Here is a 22,365-nt window from a genome sequence, read left to right on the forward strand (position 1 = left end):
TAAATTAGAATGATGTGGGTTTATTTAAATAAAAGATAACCAGTAAAATGTGTATTTTACCATGTAAAATTTCTAATTGTATTAGCGTTAAGATTTCAATACACCTTATATGGCAATTTTTTGACATAGTCCTTTAACTTGTGTTACAATTATTAAATCTTTTATCTATTTGGATAGCTAACTGTTGCATGAGAAGTTATTGTACACACAAGCTTAGAGAGCACACAGCATGCAAGAAAGGCAACGTTGTGGTGGTCATGGGAGATTTCAATATGCAGGTAGACTGGGAAAATCAGGTTGCTAATGGACCCCAATAAAGATAATTTGTAGAGTGCCTCTGAGATGATTTCTTAGAGCAGCTTGTGTGGAGCCTACCAGGGAAAAGGCAATTCTAGATTTAGTGTTGTGTAATGAACTGGATTTGATAAGGGAACTCAAGATAAAGGAACCACTAAGAGGTAGCGACCACAATATGATAAGATTTAACCTGCAATTTGAGAGAGAGAAGATTAAATCGGATGTGTCAGTATTACAGCTGAGCAGTGGGGACTATAGAGGCATGAGGGAGGAGATGGCCAAAGTTGACAGGAAAGGGACCCTGGCAGGAATGACCATGGAACAGCAATGGCAGGAATTTCTGGGAATAATGAAAAGATGTCGGATCTTTTCATTCCAAAGAAGAAGGAAGAGTCTAGGGGGAGAATGGGGCGATTGTGGCTGACAAGGGAAATCAAAGATAGCATAAAACTAAAAGAGAAGGCATTTAATATTGCAAAGATTAGTGGGAAGCCAGAGGATTAGGAAGCTATTAAAGAACAACAGAAGGTGACTAAAAAGGCAATACGTGGAGAAAAGATGAAGCTAATAATATAAAAGAGGATAGCAAGAGTTTCTTCAGATATATAAGAGCATGAAAGAGGCAAGAGTGGACGTTGGACTGCTGGAAAATGATGCAGGAGAAGTGATAATGGGGAATAAAGAAATGGCAGAGGAATTGAATCAGTTTTTGCATCAGTCTTCACAGTGGAAGACACCAGCAACATGCCTGAAATTCAAGAGTCAGGAGGTGGAAATTAGTGGAGTGGCTATTGCTAAGGAGGTGCTTGGGAAGCTGAAAGGGCTAATGGTGGATAAGTCAACTGGACCAAATGGACTGCACCCTAGGATTCTGAAAGAGGTGGGTTTAGAGATTGTGGAGGCATTAATAGTCATATTTCAAGAATCGCTCGAGTCGAGTGGTTCCAGACGATTGGAAAATTGCCAATATTACCTCGCAGAACAAAAAGGGAGCAAAGCAGAATAGTGGAAACTATAGGTCGGTTCGTCTGACTTCAGTGGTTGGTAAGATTTTGAGTCCATTATAAAGGATGAGGTTACAGAGTACTTAGAAGTTCATGATGAAATAGGCTGAAGTCAGCATGGTTTTCTGAAGGGGAGTTTTGCCTGACGAATCTGCTGGAAATCATGACGAAGTAAATAGCAGGACAGACGAAGGAGAGTCAGTGGATATTGTTTACCTAGAATTTCAGCAAGCCTTTGTTAAGCTGCCACACATGAGCCTGCTAAGGAGGATGAGAGCCAATGGTATTAAAGGGCATATACCCCAGCATGGATAGCATGTTGGCTGCATGGCAGAAGACAAAGAGTGCCAATAAAGGGGGCTTTTTCTGGTTGGCTGCCAGTGATTAGTGGAGTTCCACAGGGGTTAGTGCTGGGGCCTCTACTCTTCATGTTGTATATTAATGATTTGGATGAGGGGATTGAATAATAATAATAATAATGCATTACATTTATATAGCGCTTTTCAAACACTCAAAGACGCTTTACAGGGATTACTAGAACATAGAGAAGAAAATAAATAGATAAATAAGTAAACGAACAGAAAAAGGAGACAGAAGGTGAGGTGACGGTCAGTGGTTGAAGGCAGTGCTGAACAGGTGAGACTTCAGTGATGTTTTGAATGTGGTGAGTGAGGAGGAGTCTCTGACGGTTTGGGGTAGTGAGTTTCAGAGGGTGGGAGCAGCGATGGAGAAAGCCCTGTCCCCCCAGGATCTGAGTTTGGTCCGGATGGGGGGGGGGACAGGAAGTTGGCAGCAGCAGAGCGGAGGGTGCAGGTGGGAGTGTGTCTGTGGAGGAGGTCAGTCAGGTAGGATGGGGCCAGGTTATGGAGGGCTTTGTAGGTCATGAGGAGGATTTTGTACTGGATTCTCTGGGGGGTGGGGAGCCAGTGGAGCTTGTAAAGGACGGGGGTGATATGGTCACGGATCGGGGAGTGGGTGAGTAGACGGGCAGCGGAGTTTTGAATGTATTGAAGTTTACTGATGATTTTTGAGGGTGAGCCATAGAGGAGGCTGTTGCAGTAGTCCAGACGGGAGGTGATGAAGGCGTGGATGAGGGTTTCTGCAGCTGTGGAGGCTTTGTTGTCAAGTTTGCAATGGTACGGAAATAGTTGGAGGGGCAGGTAGTGTAGAGAAAGCAGGGACTCTGCAGAAGGACTTGGACAGGTTGGGAGAGTGGGCAGAGAAATGGCACATGGAATATATAGTGGAGCAAAGTGTGGAATAATGCGTTTTGGTAGTAAGAATAAAGGCGTAGACTATTTTCTAAATGGGGGATAATCCAGAAATCAGAGATGCAAAGGGACTTGGGAGTGCTGGCTGATTCCCCAAAAAGTTAATTTGCAAGTCAAATCGGTTGGAAGGAAGGCAAACGCAATGCTAGCATTTATTTCACAAGGGCTAGAATACAAAAACAGGGATGTAATGCTGAAGCTCTATAAGGCACTGGTAAGGCCGCATTTGGTATTATTGTGAACAATTTTGGGCACCATATCTGAGGAAAGATGTGCTGACTCTGGAAAAGGTCCAGAGGAGGTTTTCAAGAATGATCCTGGAATGAGTGGGTTAACATATGATGAACGTTTGATGGCACTGGGCCTGTACTCGCTGTAGTTTAGAAGGGTGAAGGGGGACCTCATTGAAACTTACCGAATAGTGAAAGGCTTGGATAGAGTGGATGTGACAAATGAGATGAAAAGCAGGAAATACTTCATACTTCATGGTGGAAGAGATTTGTTTTACTGCTTGCACAACTATTAACATTTCACTCTTCTGGATGGAAGTTCAAATGTTTGTGATTTTGCTCAAGTCCTAGGATGGTAGTGTCAGGCTTGATTTCATTGCCAAGAGGAAAAACCAAAAAACATTCAAAAGAATGTTTCTTTGTGCATAATAAGGCAGAAAGCAAATGCACAGAAGGAATGGCGTAGGGCATCAGGCCACCTACAGTGGATAGTTTACATTTAGTGCAATGAGGAAACACATTGCTGGCATTACAAAAAAAAGTATTAATTCAGGTTTTTTTGGGAGGGGGGGGGGGTCTACAAGGGTAAATGTCTTGGTGATAAAAATTGGTGTGGCTAAACAGGAGATGCTAAGGATTTTAATTGGGGTAAATGGAGGAGTAATGTTCAATTATTACACAAATAACTTTTCAAAACAAGTATAAAAGGTGTGACTGCTGTCATGGACTAGAGGTTAAAATGGCATCATTATGAAATGGTTATAAAAACGAAAAATGTTACCTGTTCATTACTATTGGTGGCATTCCTAAGTTACTTTGGGCCATAACTCTGTTGATTCCCTTCAACGCTACCATCTTTGCTTTCATGATAGGATCAGTGATAGCATCAAAATCTGAAAAATACAGCAAAATTTAGTATGATCCAAACACAAAAGCGCAAACAGATCCCCGTCAACTGGAAGTAAAAGGTATCAAAACTAAATTGCCAGTCCAGGTAAGTGGCATCCCTTGGAAGCACATTACAATTTGGTCTCTCAACATCATCAACATACCTGACAAAAGATATCCGATGGGTAAGTGGGTAAAAATGGCACACAATCCACGGTAGCGGCACGGTAGCGCAGCGGTAGAGTTGCTGCTTTACAGCGAATGCAGCGCCGGAGACTCAGGTTCGATCCTGACTACGGGTGCTGTACTGTAAGGAGTTTGTACGTTCTCCCCGTGACCTGCGTGGGTTTTCTCCGAGATCTTCGGTTTCCTCCCACACTCCAAAGATGTACAGGTATGTAGGTTAATTGGCTGGGTAAATGTAAAAATGGTCCCTAGTGTGTGTAGGATAGTGTTAATAGTGTTAGCGTGCGGGGATCACTGGGCGGCGCGGACTTGGTGGGCCGAAAAGGCCTGTTTCCGCGCTCTATATATATGATATGATATATATATGATATGATATGATAATCCATCCAGACATATCTGATTTTGTGTAGGAAGGAACTGCAGATGCTGGTTTACACCGAAGATGGACACAAAAAGCTGGAGAAATTAACGAGTCAAACAGCTTCTCTGGAGAAAAGGAATAGGTGATGTTTCGGGTCAAGATCTTTCTTCAGACGCCTCTGAAGAATGGTCTCGACCTGAAATGTCACCTCCGTATCTGATCTTGTGTTGGAGTCTCGCAGGTGTGGACACACTTGTCCTAAACGGCATTGAACACCTGATTCCCTAATTCATCAATCGCGTTATATCAAATTTGTATTTATCTGGGCATTGTGGAGATGTGTAATAATAGAACTGTGTTAGAACTAATACAATCAATATGACAGAAAGAAATAAAGTAATTTATAGAGTAAGAAATGCAGATTAAAATGTATAATTGTCATATTTCAGATGGCGCCGACGATGGCTGCCACGGTGTACTGCTCTTTGCTGTTTTGAATGTGTTTGTTTGTTTGTGTCGTCTGTGAAAATCCCACAAAAATCACTTTCATGAGAGAGGTACTCCTTAACATCAGATATAGGGTACCTTCAAACATCATTCCAGATTTCTCTCGCTTACTGGATTATTTGAACATAATTGTCGGAGGGGCTATGGCTGTGTTCAAGGTCTTGAAACGGAGGAGGACCCATGGGAAGCACTCTGGAGCACTTGCCCGACTCCGGCAACGAGGATTACGCACACCGCTCCCAAGTATATTCCTTGCAAATCTGCGTTCTCTCAACAACAAAGTGGACGAACTGCAACTCCTGCACCATACAAACAAGGATTTCTCTCGAGCAGCTACCCTGTGCTTCACCGAGACCTGGCTGTGTGAGTCGACCCCGGACAATGCGTTTCAACTCGCTGGCTTTCAACTACACAGAGCGGACCACGAGGCAGAGGCAGCTGGAAAATCTAGACGAGGTGGAATATGCTTCTATACTAACCAGGACTGGTGCAGCGACATCACGGTACTGTCTAACTTCTGTTCCCCCAATCTAGAATCTTTCATTATCAACTGCAAACCCTTTTATTCTCCGAGGGAATTTACCGATTTTATTCTTGCTGGAGTTTACATCCCCCCCCCCCCAAACCTGCGTATGTGAGGCGCAAACGCAACTCGCTGACCAGGTATTGAGGGTAGAGAGTGACTTCCCGGACTCCATGGTCATTGTTTTGGGGGACTTTAACAAGGCTAACCTCAGTCGCGAGCTCCCAAAGTACAAACTTCATGTTAAGAAGTCTGAAGTTGAGAAGCTTGACAGAGGAGTCTGGGGAAGTGTAGTCATTAGTGTAGAGAAAGTAAAGGAGAGTACGCAGACTGAAGAAGGGTCTCGACCCGAAACGTCACCCATTCCTTCTCTCCTGAGATGCTGCCTAGCCTGCTGAGTTACTCCAGCATTTTGTGAATAAATACCTTCGATTTGTACCAGCATCTGCAGTTATTTTCTTACATCAACAACACCACAGTCGCCTCTGTGGAGTAATTTAAGTTCCTTGGAACCATCATCTCCAAGGACCTTAAATAGGGGGCCACCATCGACTCCACAGTTAAAAAGGCCCAACAGAGTATGTACTTCCTGTGGCAGCTGAGGAAACACAATCTGCCACAGGCAATGATGGTCCAATTCTATACTACCATCGTAGAGTCCGTCCTCACATTCTCCATCATGGTCTGGTTTGGCTCAGCCACCAAGCATGACATCCAGAGGCTGCAGCACATCATTCGATCAGCTGAGAAGGTTGTTGGATGCAACCTTCCCCCATTGACGAACTGTACACTGCAAGGACCAGGAAGCGAGCGGGCAAGATCATCTCTGACCCCTCTAACCCTGGCCACAAACTCTTTGCAGCACTTCCCTCTGGAAGGCGACTCCGGACTGTCAAAGCCGCCACAGCCAGACATACAAACAGCTTTTTTCCGGGAGTAGTAGCTCTCCTCAATAAACAAAAGTCTGTAGTCTCTTTTTGCTCTGGTTTATTTCACTCACATGTTTAAACCGTAATATTGTATTCTTAATGTTTTATGCTTTATTCTTAATTGTTTACTGTATGTTCGTGTTGTTACTTGCGAGCGGAGCATCATGGCAGTATGTGTACATACTTGGCCAATAAACTTATTCATTCATTCATATTTTGGTATTGGGGTCATAAACCTTTCAACAAATACTTTTGTAATCAACACTACATACAGGGTTCACACACTTGGAACCGCAAAAAATTCAAGGACTTTCAAGGTCCAAAAATCCAATTTTCAAGGACCAATATCCAGCAAACATTGATGGTTTTTTCCAGTTTTTCTCCATATAAGTAAGAAAATACTGTTTTCAAAACTGTTAATTTGGTGTATATATATGGTTAATTAGTAAAACCTACGACGACTGCTTTATGCGGCGAGTTCCCCATAACGCTCCCCGACTCTTTAACTTGTCCCGGAGCCGTGGAACCGCGGCTGCAGCGGTGGCACTGGAGGCAGAAGCTGCCGGCGAAGGTTCACTGGAGAGCGGATCGCCACCAACCCAGAGCCGGGGCAAGGCGAGAGATCGCAGTGCCCCCTCGCGAACAACAAACCCAAGGAAACTTCCCTCCTCGCCACCACCACCGCCTCTCACCCCGGGGATGCGGGGCTTCTGAACAACAACTACAACACTTGTGTTTATTCTTATTTCGCTGCGTTGGAGGAAGACGGGGCCGGGGAAGGGAGAGGAGGAGCGGCGCAGATCTCGCTGGTGCTGGGAGAGGGGAGAGAGAGGGGGGAGGGAGAGAGAGAGAGATGGGAGAGAGAGGGGGGGGGAGAGAGAGAGAGAGAGTGGGAAAGAGAGTGAGAGGAGAAGGGGAGAGAGGGGGGTAGAGAGGGGTAGAGAGAGAGTCGGGGTAGATGGAGAGGCGGGGTAGATAGTCGGGGTAGAGAGAGAGTCGGGGTAGAGAGAGTCGGGGTAGAGAGAGAGTCGGGGGTAGAGAGAGAGAGTCTATTTGGTGATTTTGGAACTCCCCTCCAATTACTTTCAAACTTATTAAAAATAAAGAATTGCTAGTTGATTGGCATCTGCTCTCTGAACCTGAAAGAAAATCAGATGTCATCTAGATATCAGCTGATTTGGACTCATTATCCAACCATGTGTTCAAATATCAAATACTAAATTGAATACCATTTCTCTAACTGTAGTATGTATGTATGAACAACAGGAAGTCTCACAGCATTCCCAGTCTAACAACATCTACCTACAGGAGGAATTGATGCACCAATGGCATGTAAACACCAACCCTGCAATATTTCCTGGCATGTCATGATTGGGATGTATAAATCACTACTGTACAATTGTGGAATTCCTCACCTAACACAACTGTGACAGAACCATCTATACAAAGGTTCATTACATTCCATGGTCAATAGAATTGAGCAATTTAAATTTACATTAATGTGCTACCACATCCAAAAGCAAAATAAAAGCAAACTAAGTTGGCTGGAATACTAAAGCTAGACACAAAGTGCTGGAGTAGCTCAGTGGCAGCATCTCAGGAGAGAAAGGTTAGATGACGTTTTGGGTCGGGACCCTTCTCTTCAGACTGAAAGTAGGGGATGGGGGTGAAAAGCTGGAGGCGAGAAAAGACCACGATCAGTCAGAGCCGGCAACAAATGACCTCTGCCAGGGTGGTGTCCTGGTGAGCCCATTATTAGCGAGGGTAGGTGTATACTAATTCAGCATGGCAAACTCGGAGAGATCAGTGAAAGGGAAATAATGGCGACAAAGAAGAACACACTTCAGTCCTAATTGCTATTTGATTGTCTTCAAATCTAAATCTGGAATCTTGGAGAACAAAATATTGAATTTATTTGTTTTCCAAGGCCAGATCGCTTTGAATTGGGGTGTGGATTATCCATTCAATAAAGCTGCGAAAGCACGTCAATGGATGCTGCTCAACTTGGAACTATATTAGAGCGTACCTTGCCAGGTTCAGACAAAGAGGATAAAGGTAAATGAAATGGAATTATACAACGACATGTCACATCTCACATCACTGTGACCATGTCACATGCAGCACAGTGAGAAAATGTAAAATAGTTGAGTAAATGGACACCCACTTGTCACATTGGACAACATAGACTTGGTAATATTGGTACAGATTTACTTTTTCACTATTTCATATCATGTGGTTTTAATGCAGGCAGGTGGCACCACAAAAACAAAATGCCAAATTTTAACCACATTGATACCTGCTTTTCACTAGATAAAGCAAGTTTAAAAAAAAATCACCTCTCAGTCAACAACCTGGAACTAGTGACATTGAGTGTTTAGTAATGCTACAGCTGTGTTGTGTCATGGCCGTGGTGTAGACAGACAGATTATCAATCACTTTGGGTCTTAAAATTGGGATCATATGCTTATTGCTGGTGGAATGCAGAAACAACTTGGCATTGTTAATAATCTTAAACTAGTGTAAATACTTCACTTTCCTTTATTCTGGGGAGGAACTGCAAACCTCATTTCTAATGAGTCTGAAGAAGGGTCTCGACCCGAAACGTCACCCATTCCTTCTCTCCTGAGATGCTGCCTGACCTGCTGAGTTACTCCAGCATTTTGTGAATAAATCATTTCTAAGTACTTTTCATTTCACCGAAGCAAATACATTCAATGCTACTTTTGAAGAGTTTAGAATTATTTGCTGCAACACCTGGATTAACTCAGAACAAAAGCTGAAAACTACTGATACTGTTGTAGAAACTGCAGATGCTAGTTTATACTAAAGATAGACACAAAGTGCTGGAGTAACTCAGTGGGTCAGCACCTCTGGAGAAAAATAATAGGTGATGTTTCAGGTCAGAACCCTTAACGTCACCCATTTCTTTTCTCCAGAGATGCTGCCTGACCCGTTGCACTTTGTGTCTAACTACTGAGATATTTTCTTTATACAATTTTGTTTAAATCACAGCATTCTACATAAACTAGAATCCTTCATTCTAAAAATTAAAAAAATTAAAATACTGGGAACATTCAAGTCAAACAGGATCTATAGAAATAAAAAACAGAAACTTTGTCAATCTGTTTCCCTCTACAGATGCGACCTGACCCAATGAATTCCTCCAGGAGTTTGTTCTTTGCAACAGAATTATATGTTTAACATTGAAAGTTAACTCAGTTATTCCTTCCACTGATGCTGCCTGGCCTGCTGAATGCTTCCAGCTTTTGTTTTGTTTTTATTCCCTTCATTCTAATATTTCTAATAAAAAGTTTCTCACATTTTACAGCACATTGCTGAAAGGTCAAAGGAAGCACCAGAGTGAAAATGAACAAACGGTAAATAAAACAGGACAGGTAAATGGAGAAACAGAATATAAAGGCCCATAACAGTGTCTGGTGGCTTTATCCCTCTTCATTCATGGCATAGGCTCTCTTACCAATATACAAATCAAAGTTCTTGTCCAGGGTAAGATCTACTCCAACATTTCCAGGCCCTAGGATTTGCCTCAGGTGTTTACCGTTTCCAAAAGAGATTGATTTGGTCATCTCCAGACCTCCCAACATTTGATTTTACAAATTCATAATTTTGATGCCCAAAATTAATAATTTAACATCAAAATTCATAATATGGCGCTTAATGCAACTTTTCAGCAAAAAAAAGATATGCACGCCAAATGCGCATACACGTTGTGCTACATTCATGTGTGAAAAACGACTATTATTTCCAACAGTCTGTAGTTCTTGGACTACATGTACAATGTCAGGCCTATCATGAGTATATTCTGCTATTTATAGAAAGGTTATTGAACAGAGATACTTTTTGCAACACAAAGAAAAAATTGTTTTGTTTTGATTTTTCTATTTTGCTTTTTCCTTATACATCCCAATTCTCTTGGTATTGAATGAAAGAACAATGGTTATAAAATGTATGTCTAAGTTATGAAGAAAGAGTTGATATATGCGACTCGACTAAGCATACGGAAGTATTTGTTGAAGTAAATTCGCACATTAATTGATAATCAGCCCAGAAAGGTGGTAATTGGCTTTTCTGCTGTGTTTTATATTTTAACCCTGTCTTAATTAATAAATATAGTTATGTAATTTTGCACTTAAATTTAATATTTACTCATTACAGTTCCACCACTGATTTTCTGACACTCTTGGTTTCAGAGCTTTGCTGGTTTATCCAGCAGGCCAAGGAAGTCGGCTAGAGGAATAGATGTGCTGGCTCCAGCTGGGCTGGAGTTCCAGAGCCCCATCCGCAGGTTGCAAATTCAACCCACCGATCGGCCATGGAAGTCCCGATGGGGTCGAGTTTGGCTGCCTTGCCCAGCCTAGGTGCCACATTTTCGGGGAGACTTCCAGGTCGGGGGGGATTTCTTGCGGAACCCCTAGCGACCGAATTAACAAATTGCGATTACCGACTATTTTGCGGAAATATGTGAGGCGAAATCGGAATGGCGGAAATGAAATAAGAAAGCGGAAACTTTCTGCCAAATTCGGAAGGGTTGGGAGGGGTGCATCTCTCTTAGATTTCCTTAGCTAATTTAGTGAGGTTCATTGCTTTTCGCACACAAAACATTTTATGATATAACTCTAGGCTTTGTTTATAACTCCTACCTGCAGTAAAATATCCTGAATCACTAAACCTACTAATTCATTACTTTCCAGTTTGGATTCCTAAAAAAGTGAAAACAATTTATGTCTGAACTCACCAATGTTAGGAAAGAAGGAATCGGCAGATCGGTGACGTATCATTGCCTGCATTTGTCGGTGCTGTTGCTGCTCCTGCCTTTCTTGCTCCAAAAGGTCCTGCAGAAGGAGGGGTTGCTCTTCCAAAAGGAGGGGCCTCTCACGTTGCCCCTGGGAACCCATCGCCTGGGAAAGCATGATTTGTTGTGTGCTAGACTGATTACTAAGTCCTGGCTGACTGGCTAGAGTCAGAATTTGACTTGGAGTTTGCCCTGGTGCATAATTCTGGCTGGGTGGATGGACTTGAAAAAAGGTCTGATTTCCTGAAGGGCCTTGCGAAAAGCTACGTTTTAACCTTTGCAAGTTTGGATTTATTAGGTTCTCAGTCATTTGTCCTGGGGAACCTGCCATTTTGGGAGACTGTGGTATACCTGTTTCTGGATGTGGCTGGGGTGATGGCACAACTTTGGAAGGCGAACTCAATGATGCAACTCCAGAATTAGCTGTCGTCTCAGTTAGCAAATTTGAAAGGACTGGAGTGGAACCAGTCAGATTGCACGAACTTCCTAAGGACATAGATGTTTGGGTAGAAGACTGCGAGTCACTGTAACATGGGCTAGCCCCCATTAATTCTTGGTTACTATCCACTCTTTCTTCTTCCTTTGTGATTTCCAGTTCTCTACCAATACAAGAGTCAGAAGTGGAAGTACCATCCGTTATTGTATCTGTTGCCTGAGAATCAGTTGCACTCGCACCATATGGAGTATCATGATTACCATCATCAGTAACAGTTTCCGATTTTATACAGTACTTTGATTCAATCGGACTCCTATCAGCCGATCCATCGCAGGGCAAAGCAGCCGCTTGTTTATCAGTGAAACTACCAGGTTGTTCTCCTGCTTTGGTTTCCTGGTCAGCTTTCTTTTCTTCTTCAGTCTTATGCTCATCCAGTTTAACATCTATTGGATCATTCAGCTCCAATTCTTCATTAAACATATCCTTTTTGTCACCCAGATCCAGCTCAGGATCCGTATAAGCAATAAGGTCAAACTCCCCTGATTTTAACAGGTCATCCAAATGTGGATCATTTGTTTCTATGTTATCTAAATTATCCAAATCAGGATCACCTTTTCCATCCACTGGATCCAAGTTTAAATTTTCCAAATCTTCATCATCCAAGTCTTTAAGTTCCTTCACATCAAGATCTTTCACTGAAGGATCATCAGGATCAAGTTTCTCAACCATACCCTCTCCTTGTGAAGAAGAACTGGTTGATAAAGAGACTGTTGATGAAAAAGCCTGACTAGCTGGAGGATTGCTTAACGAACGAGAGAGGGGCACAGTTGGATGGTGTATATGCATCTGTTGCTGTTGGTGCTGATTAAGCTGATCCATATTGCTGCAATTTTCCACTTGACTACGTATATTTTGTTGGTTTGATACAGAGTCCAATGACGTTGGTCCTTGACTTGAAGAGAAGGCACCCTGTCCTGGCATTACCTCACCAGGTCTTTGTTGCTGGCTGGCTGGATTTAAACCACTGGCTGATGGAAATGGAAGTCGCGGCCCACTTTCTGGCATTCTGTGCCGAAGTTCAATGAATGGTTGACCCAAAATATTGTGCTGCTGCATTTGTATACCCTGAGGAGGAAAATGCTGAGGAATAATCATTCCATTGTTCACCTGTGGATTGTTTAAAGACCTGGTAAAGTCTACAGACAATGATCTCCTTAGTTGTTGTCGAAGACCTGGACCATGCATGTGCATCTGCTGCTGCGCAAGAAAGAGTTCCTGACTGGCAAAAAGTCTCTGTCCATTTCCTGCAAAATACCTAGGAAAAAGGGAGATACACAATGTAAAACACAACCTCGAACAGTATACCTTAAAATGGCACAGTGCATTAGTTTATATCTCTGCATTCACTCAAGACAAGTAGCTTCTAATATTAGAGGAATAAGGCACTTAGTGTTATCCCTATGGTACAGCACATAGCTGCAACCAAATGCAATTAAACTGATCTCACATTAATACACTTAAGATTATCGGATGTTATGAAAGATACTAATATGTCAATATTCATGACTAATTTCTGTAATTAACAGATTTTCAAAATTACCCTTAATGCAAAATAGCTATTAAGTGATATGTAGCAAAATAAATTTAGATGAATTTAACTTCCTTAATTAAAGCAAAATGCATCTCAGTCTTGGAAAGGAAGATGTTGGGAGGGGGGGGGAAGGGAGGTAATACCTTGGACCTTGGGGTCTCATAACCATTCTTGCAGCATCTCCAGAGAATTGAGGTCTGTTAAATTGACCATCAGTTAAAAAACGTCGCCTTGGTTCATTTATAAAAGGGCCGGAAAATCTTTGGCCAGCTTGAGGTGCAAGTGGAATTCGCACAATGCCAGGATACGGTGGAGGTGGCCTTCCAAATAATTCATTGTGATTTTTTAGATCCTCCTGTGGCCAGTGCCTCAGTGGTGTTGCAGCAGATGTCATTGCTTGTTCTTGCATGTTCTTTTCCTGTCGGACAGCATTTTTCTGCTGTTGCTGGCGGAGAATCAGTTCCCGTAATCTCAGTCTCTGTAACAAATTAAAATGGTCCTTACTCACAATCACTGAGATAATGCTTTAATTCTTCCTTGACCGAAAACAAAAATATATAATTGTGGACAGAGTCCTCAAAGTTTTTATAAACCAATTGAATGATTCATGGGAGGATATACTATAAATAACTTCACACATGCACGTGGTCTAGATGCTCTAAATATCAAATTAGCATTACATTTATTTTTATAGAGGTTTTCAAAATATAACCCAGACCAAGGGAAACAAATCTCAGGAGATTTACCAAAGCAAAATGATCTGGGTGGTTTCTACGAGTACCAAAAATATAATGGGTACCGCATTGGAATATTGCAACATAAGAAATTCCCGTTTCATGGCACATGTTTTAAGTACTTTTTTCACCAAGTGCTGCATTCACTATCAAATTTGACTTTCTGGCTGCATAGTATGGAATTCCATTTAATACCGCCCACATGAAAATTCTGCAAAGAGAAAAATTGTTTATCTGCACTTCACAAACAGTAATATTTTGGCTTTATTGGGTTCATAAAGACTACTATGTCGTCTTTTCGGGGGATCGCCACGAGGAGGCTTCTGTCATGATCCCCCATTACTCTATTAATCTTACTTATAATTATTATTTCTTTATTTTATTACTCTTATTATTTGTATTTTCCTACCTTTTCTCCTTGTTCTGTATTTTTTATGCTCTGTGTAAAGCACTTTGAATTGGCATTGCTGTATGAAATGTGCTATATAAATAAACGTGCCTTGCCTTGCCTAAACACAGCTGTAACAACTGGGCTGTCACTGTGAAACATGGAAGTGAGAGATTCTTTCTTAGAAAGCCAATCACATTTCCTAATGCACAGTCTTCCTGCAAAAGGCACTGGTATGTCTTCTGCTCTAACTACATTTATAAAATTTGGAATTGTATCCAAATACGTGAATTCACGACCATTTTTTCTGGTTCTAGCATAACTAGTTCAACCAATTATTCTCATGTTTTTAATGACATCTTTCCCTTGCTGTGTTTTAGTTTTTAAAATGTTCTTGTATCATATTGCCAAATCAGTTAAATGCCCCCTTTCCTGGTCCAACATCATTTTATGTCATATGGTAACCTAATAGGCTTCCAAGATTAAGACCAGCTAATAAATTGAGAAATCATCACAAATGGAAAACAACCATATTTTGGTTTTCTTGCATTTTATCTGCATTCTCTACACAAATTGAGGTAGGTATTTGTAACTGCATTTTATTAATGCGTCATCTCTAAACATTTAATCACTAACTTTGGAACTATGTCAAAATAAGGTAGCCTTTTTACCTGTCTTTGTTTCTCTTCATTGCCCATATGACCTGTGCTTGTGTTATTTTGAGTTTCTGACGCCAATGTTGATTGGACTTGATCTTGTGTTGAAGGCACATTATGAAACTGCTGCACTTGTGTATTTATGGGTGACTCCGTAGAACTGCTGAAATTCAGGATATCCGATTGAGTTCCTTGCTGGTCGCTAACATCGTGATTAAGCCTCCCCTGGACATATATGTCATTGATCTGAGGTCTTGGAGTCCTCGGTTGTTGATCATATGGGTCATGTACCATATGTCCAAATGCATCACCGGTTGGCCTCAGTGATGGAGCATGGGGTGAAAAGGGGTCATCAGACATTCCAGCTTGCCTGGGATTCTGAGGAGTTCGACCACGTGGATCAGCAGGTCGCACGAATGTATCTTGGATATTCGAGGCTCTGTTGATCTGCAGTTGCAAGAATAGATCCTGATTTGCCAACAAACCTGGTCTTGTCAATGCTTGCCGGTCGAATGACTCTGTTGTAATGAGTCTCGGAGACTGTGGAGGTTGTGAAAAGACATCAGTAACAATGGCTCTTGGGGTCGCAGGGGCTTGTGCATATGGATCAGAATATCGTTTACTGATTGGTGATTGCACAAAACAATCCCCAGGTCCAGGCCTTGGAGTTCCAGACGGCTGGGAATATAGATCTGTTTGGTGTGGAGGAGGTCTTGGTGTATGCGGTTGCTGTGCATATGGATCAACGGGAGCCGGCCTTGGAGTTAAAGGCGGCTGTGCGTAAGGATCAGTTGCTGGGCGAGGTGTTCCAGGCGGCTGTGCGTAAGGATCAGTTGCTGGGCGAGGTGTTCCAGGCGGCTGTGCGTAAGGATCAGTTGAGGGGCGAGGTGTTCCAGGAGGCTGTGCGTAAGGATCAGTTGAGGGGCGAGGTGTTCCAGGCAGCTGTGCGTAAGGATCAGTTGTGGGGTGAGGTGTTCTAGGCGGCTGTGCGTAAGGATCAGTTGTGGGGTGAGGTGTTCTAGGCGGCTGTGCGTAAGGATCAGTTGTGGGGCGAGGTGTTCCAGGCGGCTGTGCGTAAGGATCAGTTGTGGGGCGAGGTGTTCCAGGCGGCTGTGCGTAAGGATCAGTTGCTGGGCGAGGGGTTCCAGGCGGCTGTGCGTAAGGATCAGTTGCTGGGCGAGGGGTTCCAGGCGGCTGTGCGTAAGGATCAGTTGCTGGGCGAGGGGTTCCAGGCGGCTGTGCGTAAGGATCAGTTGCTGGGCGAGGGGTTCCAGGCGGCTGTGCGTAAGGATCAGTTGCTGGACGAGGTGTTCCAGGCGGCTGTGCATAAGGATCCTGAGGAGAACATCTCGACCTCAATCCTGGCTGAATAAACATATCGCCTTGGGTCAGCTGGGAAATTCTCTGACTTTGTGGATACGGCTCAGGACGAGGTGTATGTGGTTGCTGTGCGTATGGATCCACTGCCTGAGATTGAGGCTGCACTGGGTTCTGTTGAAAGTCATCCATAGGTCCAGGGGTCAATGCAGTTTTTTCAAACGGATCAACAGGAATACGTCTTGGAGTTAGAGGCACTGATGCATAAGGGTCTTGTGGTGACTGATGTGGTAACATCGGTGTCTTAAACAAGTGTCCACTTCCACCATCTTTACCGGCTGACCCTAATGCCAATTGAGATCGCAAATAAAAATCATGAGTTGCCATTCTGTTATGTGACACCTGACTTCTAGGAAACATATCAGGCCTGAGTGCAGGTTTAGCAAAAGGATCAGTTGCAATTGAATTAGGATTCATTGGTGGTCTTGGCAATCCTAATGGCTTTGAAAAGTGATCTTTTGACATGGTCATAGCCGGTCTAGGAGTATCTGGTGCTTTTGCGTAAGGATCAATGCTGGCCAGCGGTGCTGGTGAACCAAAGGACTCATTGGCTAAGGAAGGTCTACTTTTCTCGATCTGTTCAGCAGCTGGGGATGTCCTGGAAACACCTTGAGGAACAGCACAGGAATCGGGAGAGGGCACTGAATTTCTCCGAGCGACTGGTGGTGGTCTCGGTGTTCCAACCATTTTTGCATATGGATCCCAAGGAGATGATGGCCTGGATCCATTTGCAGCTGAAGAAAACATTTGCGTTGAAGGCTGTGAAGTCTGAGGTTGTGCAAATGGATCCTGCAAAGGGGTCCTGTTTGGGGTTGGAGGAGGAGCTTGTGGTCTTAAGAAGACATCGTCTGATGACATTAATGCAGGAGTGCCAGGAACCTGAGGTCCTGTAAACTCTTCTTTGGGCAACTGTTGTAGAGGAGACAGTTGCTCATTGTCCTGTTCATCTACTTTAGGACTGTTGGAATCATCCTCAGCTGTTGATTGCTGCGATTCAAACTGTTGCTGCTGTTGTTGCTCATGTTTCACTTGTTCCAGTTTCTGTGTAGCTTCAATCTTGGCTTGTTGCTTACTCTTTTGCCGCATTTGCTGTTTTGGTACAACATGAAATACAAACTGATAAATTGAATGATGTATGACTAAAGGAGAATTGAAATAGAACCAGATTTGCATGAAAAGCAATTTCATTAACACTTAAGAATATGTTTGTGTTCATGAGAATGTAAACAAGATTCACCAGGATGTTGTCTGGATTAGAGAACTTTAGTTATAAGGAGAGATTGGATAGGCTGGGAATGAAAGTGGTTAAGGGGTGACCTCATCGAGATTTTTTTTTTTTTTAGAGGAGTAGATAAGATAGTCAGAATCTTTTTTTGCTCTGGTAGGGGTATCAAAAACATGACAATATAGATTTAAGAGGAAGGAGTTGTGAAGGGGATCCGAGGGGAAAGTTTTTTTTTACATAGTGTGGTTGATATCTGGAGCACTGCCTGAGGTGGTGGAGTGAGATAAAATCATCACATATAGGAAGAATTTAGGTAGGCACTTAAATAGTAAAGCTGTAGAAGGACACAGACAATGCAAATAGGATTAGTGTAGATGTGCAAAACCATCTATATGGACATGGATCTAAGAGCCTATTTCTCTGCTGTATGACATAAGAACATTAGAATATTTGGGAAAGATGCAAGTGTTGAAAGCTGAAGGCTAGAAATTCCACTGTTGTGCAATTTGCTATTCAGCTTTTGATAACCATACACTTTCATGTTTTATTATAACAAAATTTCCTTTGACCTTTTACACTGATATTTTGCTAGCAGCAAAGAAAATAAATGAAATAATGGTCCATTAACCACCTGGAAATGTGCAACTTACGCTATTTTTAAAGTTTGAAAAATACGATAAATATAGCTGTGCAAAGAAATGTTATCTAGCAGAGGTTTCTACTCAAACATTGCACAATAGTCAACATATGCAGCATGGAAATAGGCCCTTTGGTCCACATCAACCATCAGGTGCCCATCTATACTAATCCTATAGTTTTTTTCCCCAAACTTTCCCTTTCATCCCTAACAGAGTTGTTGGGGATGAAAAGGAAAGTTTTAAAAAAAGCCCAACCAGCTCGCACCCCATTTTCCTCCATCAGGACAATTAACCCATCAAACATCAACCAAGGTATGAGGGGGGAAACTGGAGCATCTGGAGGAAACCCAGAGCTTCCACAAACCCACAGGGAGAAATTGTTAACTAAACAAAGAAAGCAGCAAGGATACGCTTAAACTTGCGATCAAAGCCGGGTCTCCAGAGCTGTGAGTTAGCAAGAGTGATAAGAAAAAAAGTCATGCCTGTACTAAATTAAGATGAATTTCTAAATGTCTAAACTCCATCATGACATCAAGAAAGAATGTAACAGGATCAGATTTAATTCAAGGAGGTTTTCTAAAGTAATTGGGTATATGAAATTACGCAGGAAATATTCAAAACACTCAGCAGGTCTGCAGTAAATATAGAAAGAGTGAAAGTTGATGACCTAAACAATAAACTAATTGTCAATAAAGTTCATAGACCTAAAATAAGGATTTATGTAATGAGGAATGGAAATAGTGGTTTAAATGTACATCAATTTTAGCATACTAACACACACATGCATCCACGTACATGCACAAACTACAGCTTTAAATTGCAAAGATAATACATGGAATTCAAGAGGGCATATTAAACAGAAAAATGACCTGAAATCTGTTGACAAATGTAACAGACTACATACTCATTCTAAGTATATTTTAATGGAATTCTCCCCTAATCCAAGGAAGATAATTGTCAAACATAGCATTTCTGTTTTTTGGAGACAGAATACCTCCTTCCTGACTTAATATATTTCTCCTGCACTAACATTGGATATGTGCCTTTTTCTTTATTTAGAGTCAGGTGAATCACCTAACATGATCTGGGAAGAAAAAGTATTCTTTCCAATGTAAAGGAACATGTTTATGGATAGTTTTTTACAATAAATTCAAAATAAACAATAAGTTAGTTGACATCATGCCATGGGATTGCCTGGGTGTTCTCAACAATATTTCATGGCTGACCACAAGATATAAACTATCTTGGTCAGCATCCCCTAAAATACTCCCATAACATTTTGTGGTTCATCTCAATGGCTGGATGAAACTTAATATGGGAACAAACTCAAGAATCTGCATCTTTAATTTTTAATTAATTACTGCCAACCCAGGCCTCCATAAACTAGGTTAATAAGCGTCTTAAAATGAAACCTTTCACCATATGCATTGAAATTCTGTGCATAATTTAGCCATACTTTATAGATTGTTGACAAGATACAAAAAAAGTTTGAGTCTGACATAACAATTGTGAATTCACAGAAATATGATTACCTGTCTAAATTTCCATTCCTGCTCATGCTCCGATTCCTTTTGCTTCATTTGATCCTTAAACGGCAGGTCAACATCAGGGTGCGATACAGAGTCAATGCATTCCTGTTGTTGTCTTCTCAAAGTTTCGCTCGTCATTTGAACCTTGTTTATACGTAATGCTGCCCGATTGTCTCTTGCTTTTTGCTGCACAAATGTATAACAATTATTTTTCAATTTACAAGTGAAAATGAATTTCCCAATTTACCATTACAAGTAGTTAATTTTAGGGTAGTTAATTTTAGGGTTGCAAAATGGAACTCTTGTTTAAAAATCTTAAACTTCCAGAATCACAAGCCAGCTTACAATTCGTAAAATCTGTTTTTATATGTATGCTGATTGTTATCAGGACTTGGATTTTCTTTTAACCAGTAAAAGGTGAGAACAGAAAACATATTTAAAGAGCGAGTACAATTATTTAAAAAAAATTGAACAGGAGCCACCTCAATTTCCAAATTATGCAACCAAAAAAAATTGTTTTGGGAAATAGTGGATGGTTGGGAATGCTTTGTTTTAAAAAAACAGGTAGGAGCATAATCATAAATTTATTTTAATTTCTAATGAATGACTAGCAGTTACTAATTATTATTTATCCAATTCAAATATGTATACTGGAATGAAATACTGAGAGCCAGCACATTTTTAGTTCAATATCCAATTGCCTCTCTCAGATAAAATGGTAGCTTTAAGCTGCGGAGAAAAATTGTCACTGAGAATTTTGAGTCCATTTCCGTCTTCGTTTGTTGAACACAGAATTAGTTTTGGTCTCACAAAGCATGACCATAACTTTGGACAGAGTAGAGAAATGGGAGCTGACAGGCAAGATGTTTCGAGCCATTTTTAAGATAATCTTCAGGAGACATCTCATAGAAAATTAAAACTAATTTTATGAAGCAGATTTAATTCATTTGGAAAAAGGAGAACATTTACAAAAGAGTTCATCACAACTCATGGCAAAGAATATAATTTATGCTACTGAGAAAGTGAGGTATTTTTAGCACTTCTTTAAAGTAACTTTATCTCCTGAATGCTTAAGATCATTTTAATATTGTGGATGTAACGAGGGATTTGCAGCAAACAATGGTTTATGCCCAATAATTTATTAAAGCATTCTCAATTTCCATAACTTGCCCTCAAGTTGGGACTATAATTGAAATTTACCTGTAAATCTCTTCTCAATGCATTACTTTTACGAAAAATACAATATAAATGTGTTCAAAATAGGTCACAATATTTAAAACTATTATAAACCCCATGAGTCGCAAATTTTCTCTCAAAACTCCTGTTCTCATAACGTTCACCTGTAAAAGACTCAAAATCCGGCTGCCTTGCACTGCAATAGCTTACAATTTAAAACATAAAGGAATTAAATGTTTTGGCATAATATAGTAAACATTAAAACAACTCAACCTCTTTCAACTTTACACCATGATATCATCTAGGAAATGTAAAGGTCTAAGTCCCAAACAGTAATGCACTGATAGAAACTGGTATCATTAATTAAATAGTGAAGTCCCTCCGGGGATGAATAAAGTTCTATCGTATTTTATCATATCTTATCGTAAATCAAACAAATCACCAGGTTTGCTTCCTCACATAATCATAATATTCAGTAAAGCGTATAATAAATAATGCCTACCACATAAGGTCCTCGCTCTTGGGAGCTTGCCTTCCTCCACAGTTTAGCGATTTGTTTAACTCTGGTAGACCAATCTGAAAAAAACAGATGTCGTCTAGATTAGGGTCTGCAAATACTCGGTAAGCAATGTTGATTTCTGAATTATAATTGGCAGAGTATACATACCAAAAAAGAGCTACGAGTTCCAGTATAATGAAACCTTGCAATTATTTAATCTGGATGCAGGGATATTTAAATCACACATAGATTGGCAATTGATAATTCAATATCTGCCAAATCTCACCTTGGACCACCTGCATAAATTAAGTTCTGCAATCTAATTTGGTATATTAGGATGCTTATCAGAATGATTTTGGAGGTGGTTTTCGGCAAAACATTGCAGATCATCTGCTTCATTTTCCAGCATGTATTAATAAAACTGAAAATAAATTCACTTGGAACTGACATCTAAAATTGAGAATAGACACAAAAAGCTGGAGTAACTCAGCAGGACAGGCAGCATCTCTGGAGAGAAGGAATGGGTGACGTTTCGGGTCGAGACCCTTCTTCAGACTGGTTAGGGATAAGGGAAACGAGAGATATAGACGGTGACATGGAGAGATAAAGAACAATGAATGAAAGATATGCAAAAAAGTAACGATGATAAAGGAAACAGGCTATTGTAAGCTGTTTGTAGGATGAAAATGAGAAGCTAGTGCGACTTGGATAGGGGTGAGATAGAGAGAGAGGGAATGTGGGGGCTACCTGAAGTGAGAGAAATCAATATTCATACCACTGGGCTGTAAGCTGCCCAAGCGAAATATGAGATGTTGTTCCTCCAATTTGCATTTAGCCTCATTCTGACAATGGAGGGGACTGAGGACAGAAAGGTCTGTGTAGGAATGGGAAGGAGAATTAAAGTGTCTTGCAACCGGGAGATTAGGTTGGTTCACGCGGGCTGAGCGAAGGTGTTCCGCGAAACGATCGCCCAGTCTGCGTTTGGTCTCGCCGATGTATAAGAGTCCACATCTTGAAGAACGGATACAGTAGATGAGGTTGGAGGAGGGGCAAATGAACGTCTGCCTAACCAGAAAGGACTGTCGAGGGAGGAGGTATAGCAACAGG

The 22,365-nt window shown here is 41.4% G+C and overlaps 1 protein-coding gene across 6 annotated transcripts in view; it reads right to left on the minus strand.

Moving 5' to 3' along the window:
• Positions 1–22,365, minus strand: part of kmt2ca (lysine (K)-specific methyltransferase 2Ca) — a 328,698-nt gene that overhangs the window by 48,340 nt on the left and 257,993 nt on the right. For 4 of the 6 annotated variants that reach the window (XM_078424496.1, XM_078424488.1, XM_078424479.1 and 1 more), the window contains 6 exons: positions 21,262–21,335; positions 19,587–19,769; positions 14,830–17,280; positions 13,180–13,514; positions 10,953–12,760; positions 3,584–3,695 (listed from right to left, as the gene is read on the minus strand). In XM_078424496.1, coding sequence (XP_078280622.1) covers positions 3,584–3,695; positions 10,953–12,760; positions 13,180–13,514; positions 14,830–17,280; positions 19,587–19,769; positions 21,262–21,335 — 4,963 coding nt within the window. Of the gene's footprint in view, positions 1–3,583; positions 3,696–10,952; positions 12,761–13,179; positions 13,515–14,829; positions 17,308–19,586; positions 19,770–21,261; positions 21,336–22,365 lie in introns of all 6 variants that reach the window. The other 2 variants (XM_078424453.1, XM_078424469.1) reach the window with 1 other exon arrangement.

This window comes from Rhinoraja longicauda, chromosome 2 (assembly GCF_053455715.1).
Source record: "Rhinoraja longicauda isolate Sanriku21f chromosome 2, sRhiLon1.1, whole genome shotgun sequence".
In the NCBI taxonomy this organism is placed as follows: domain Eukaryota; kingdom Metazoa; phylum Chordata; class Chondrichthyes; order Rajiformes; family Arhynchobatidae; genus Rhinoraja; species Rhinoraja longicauda.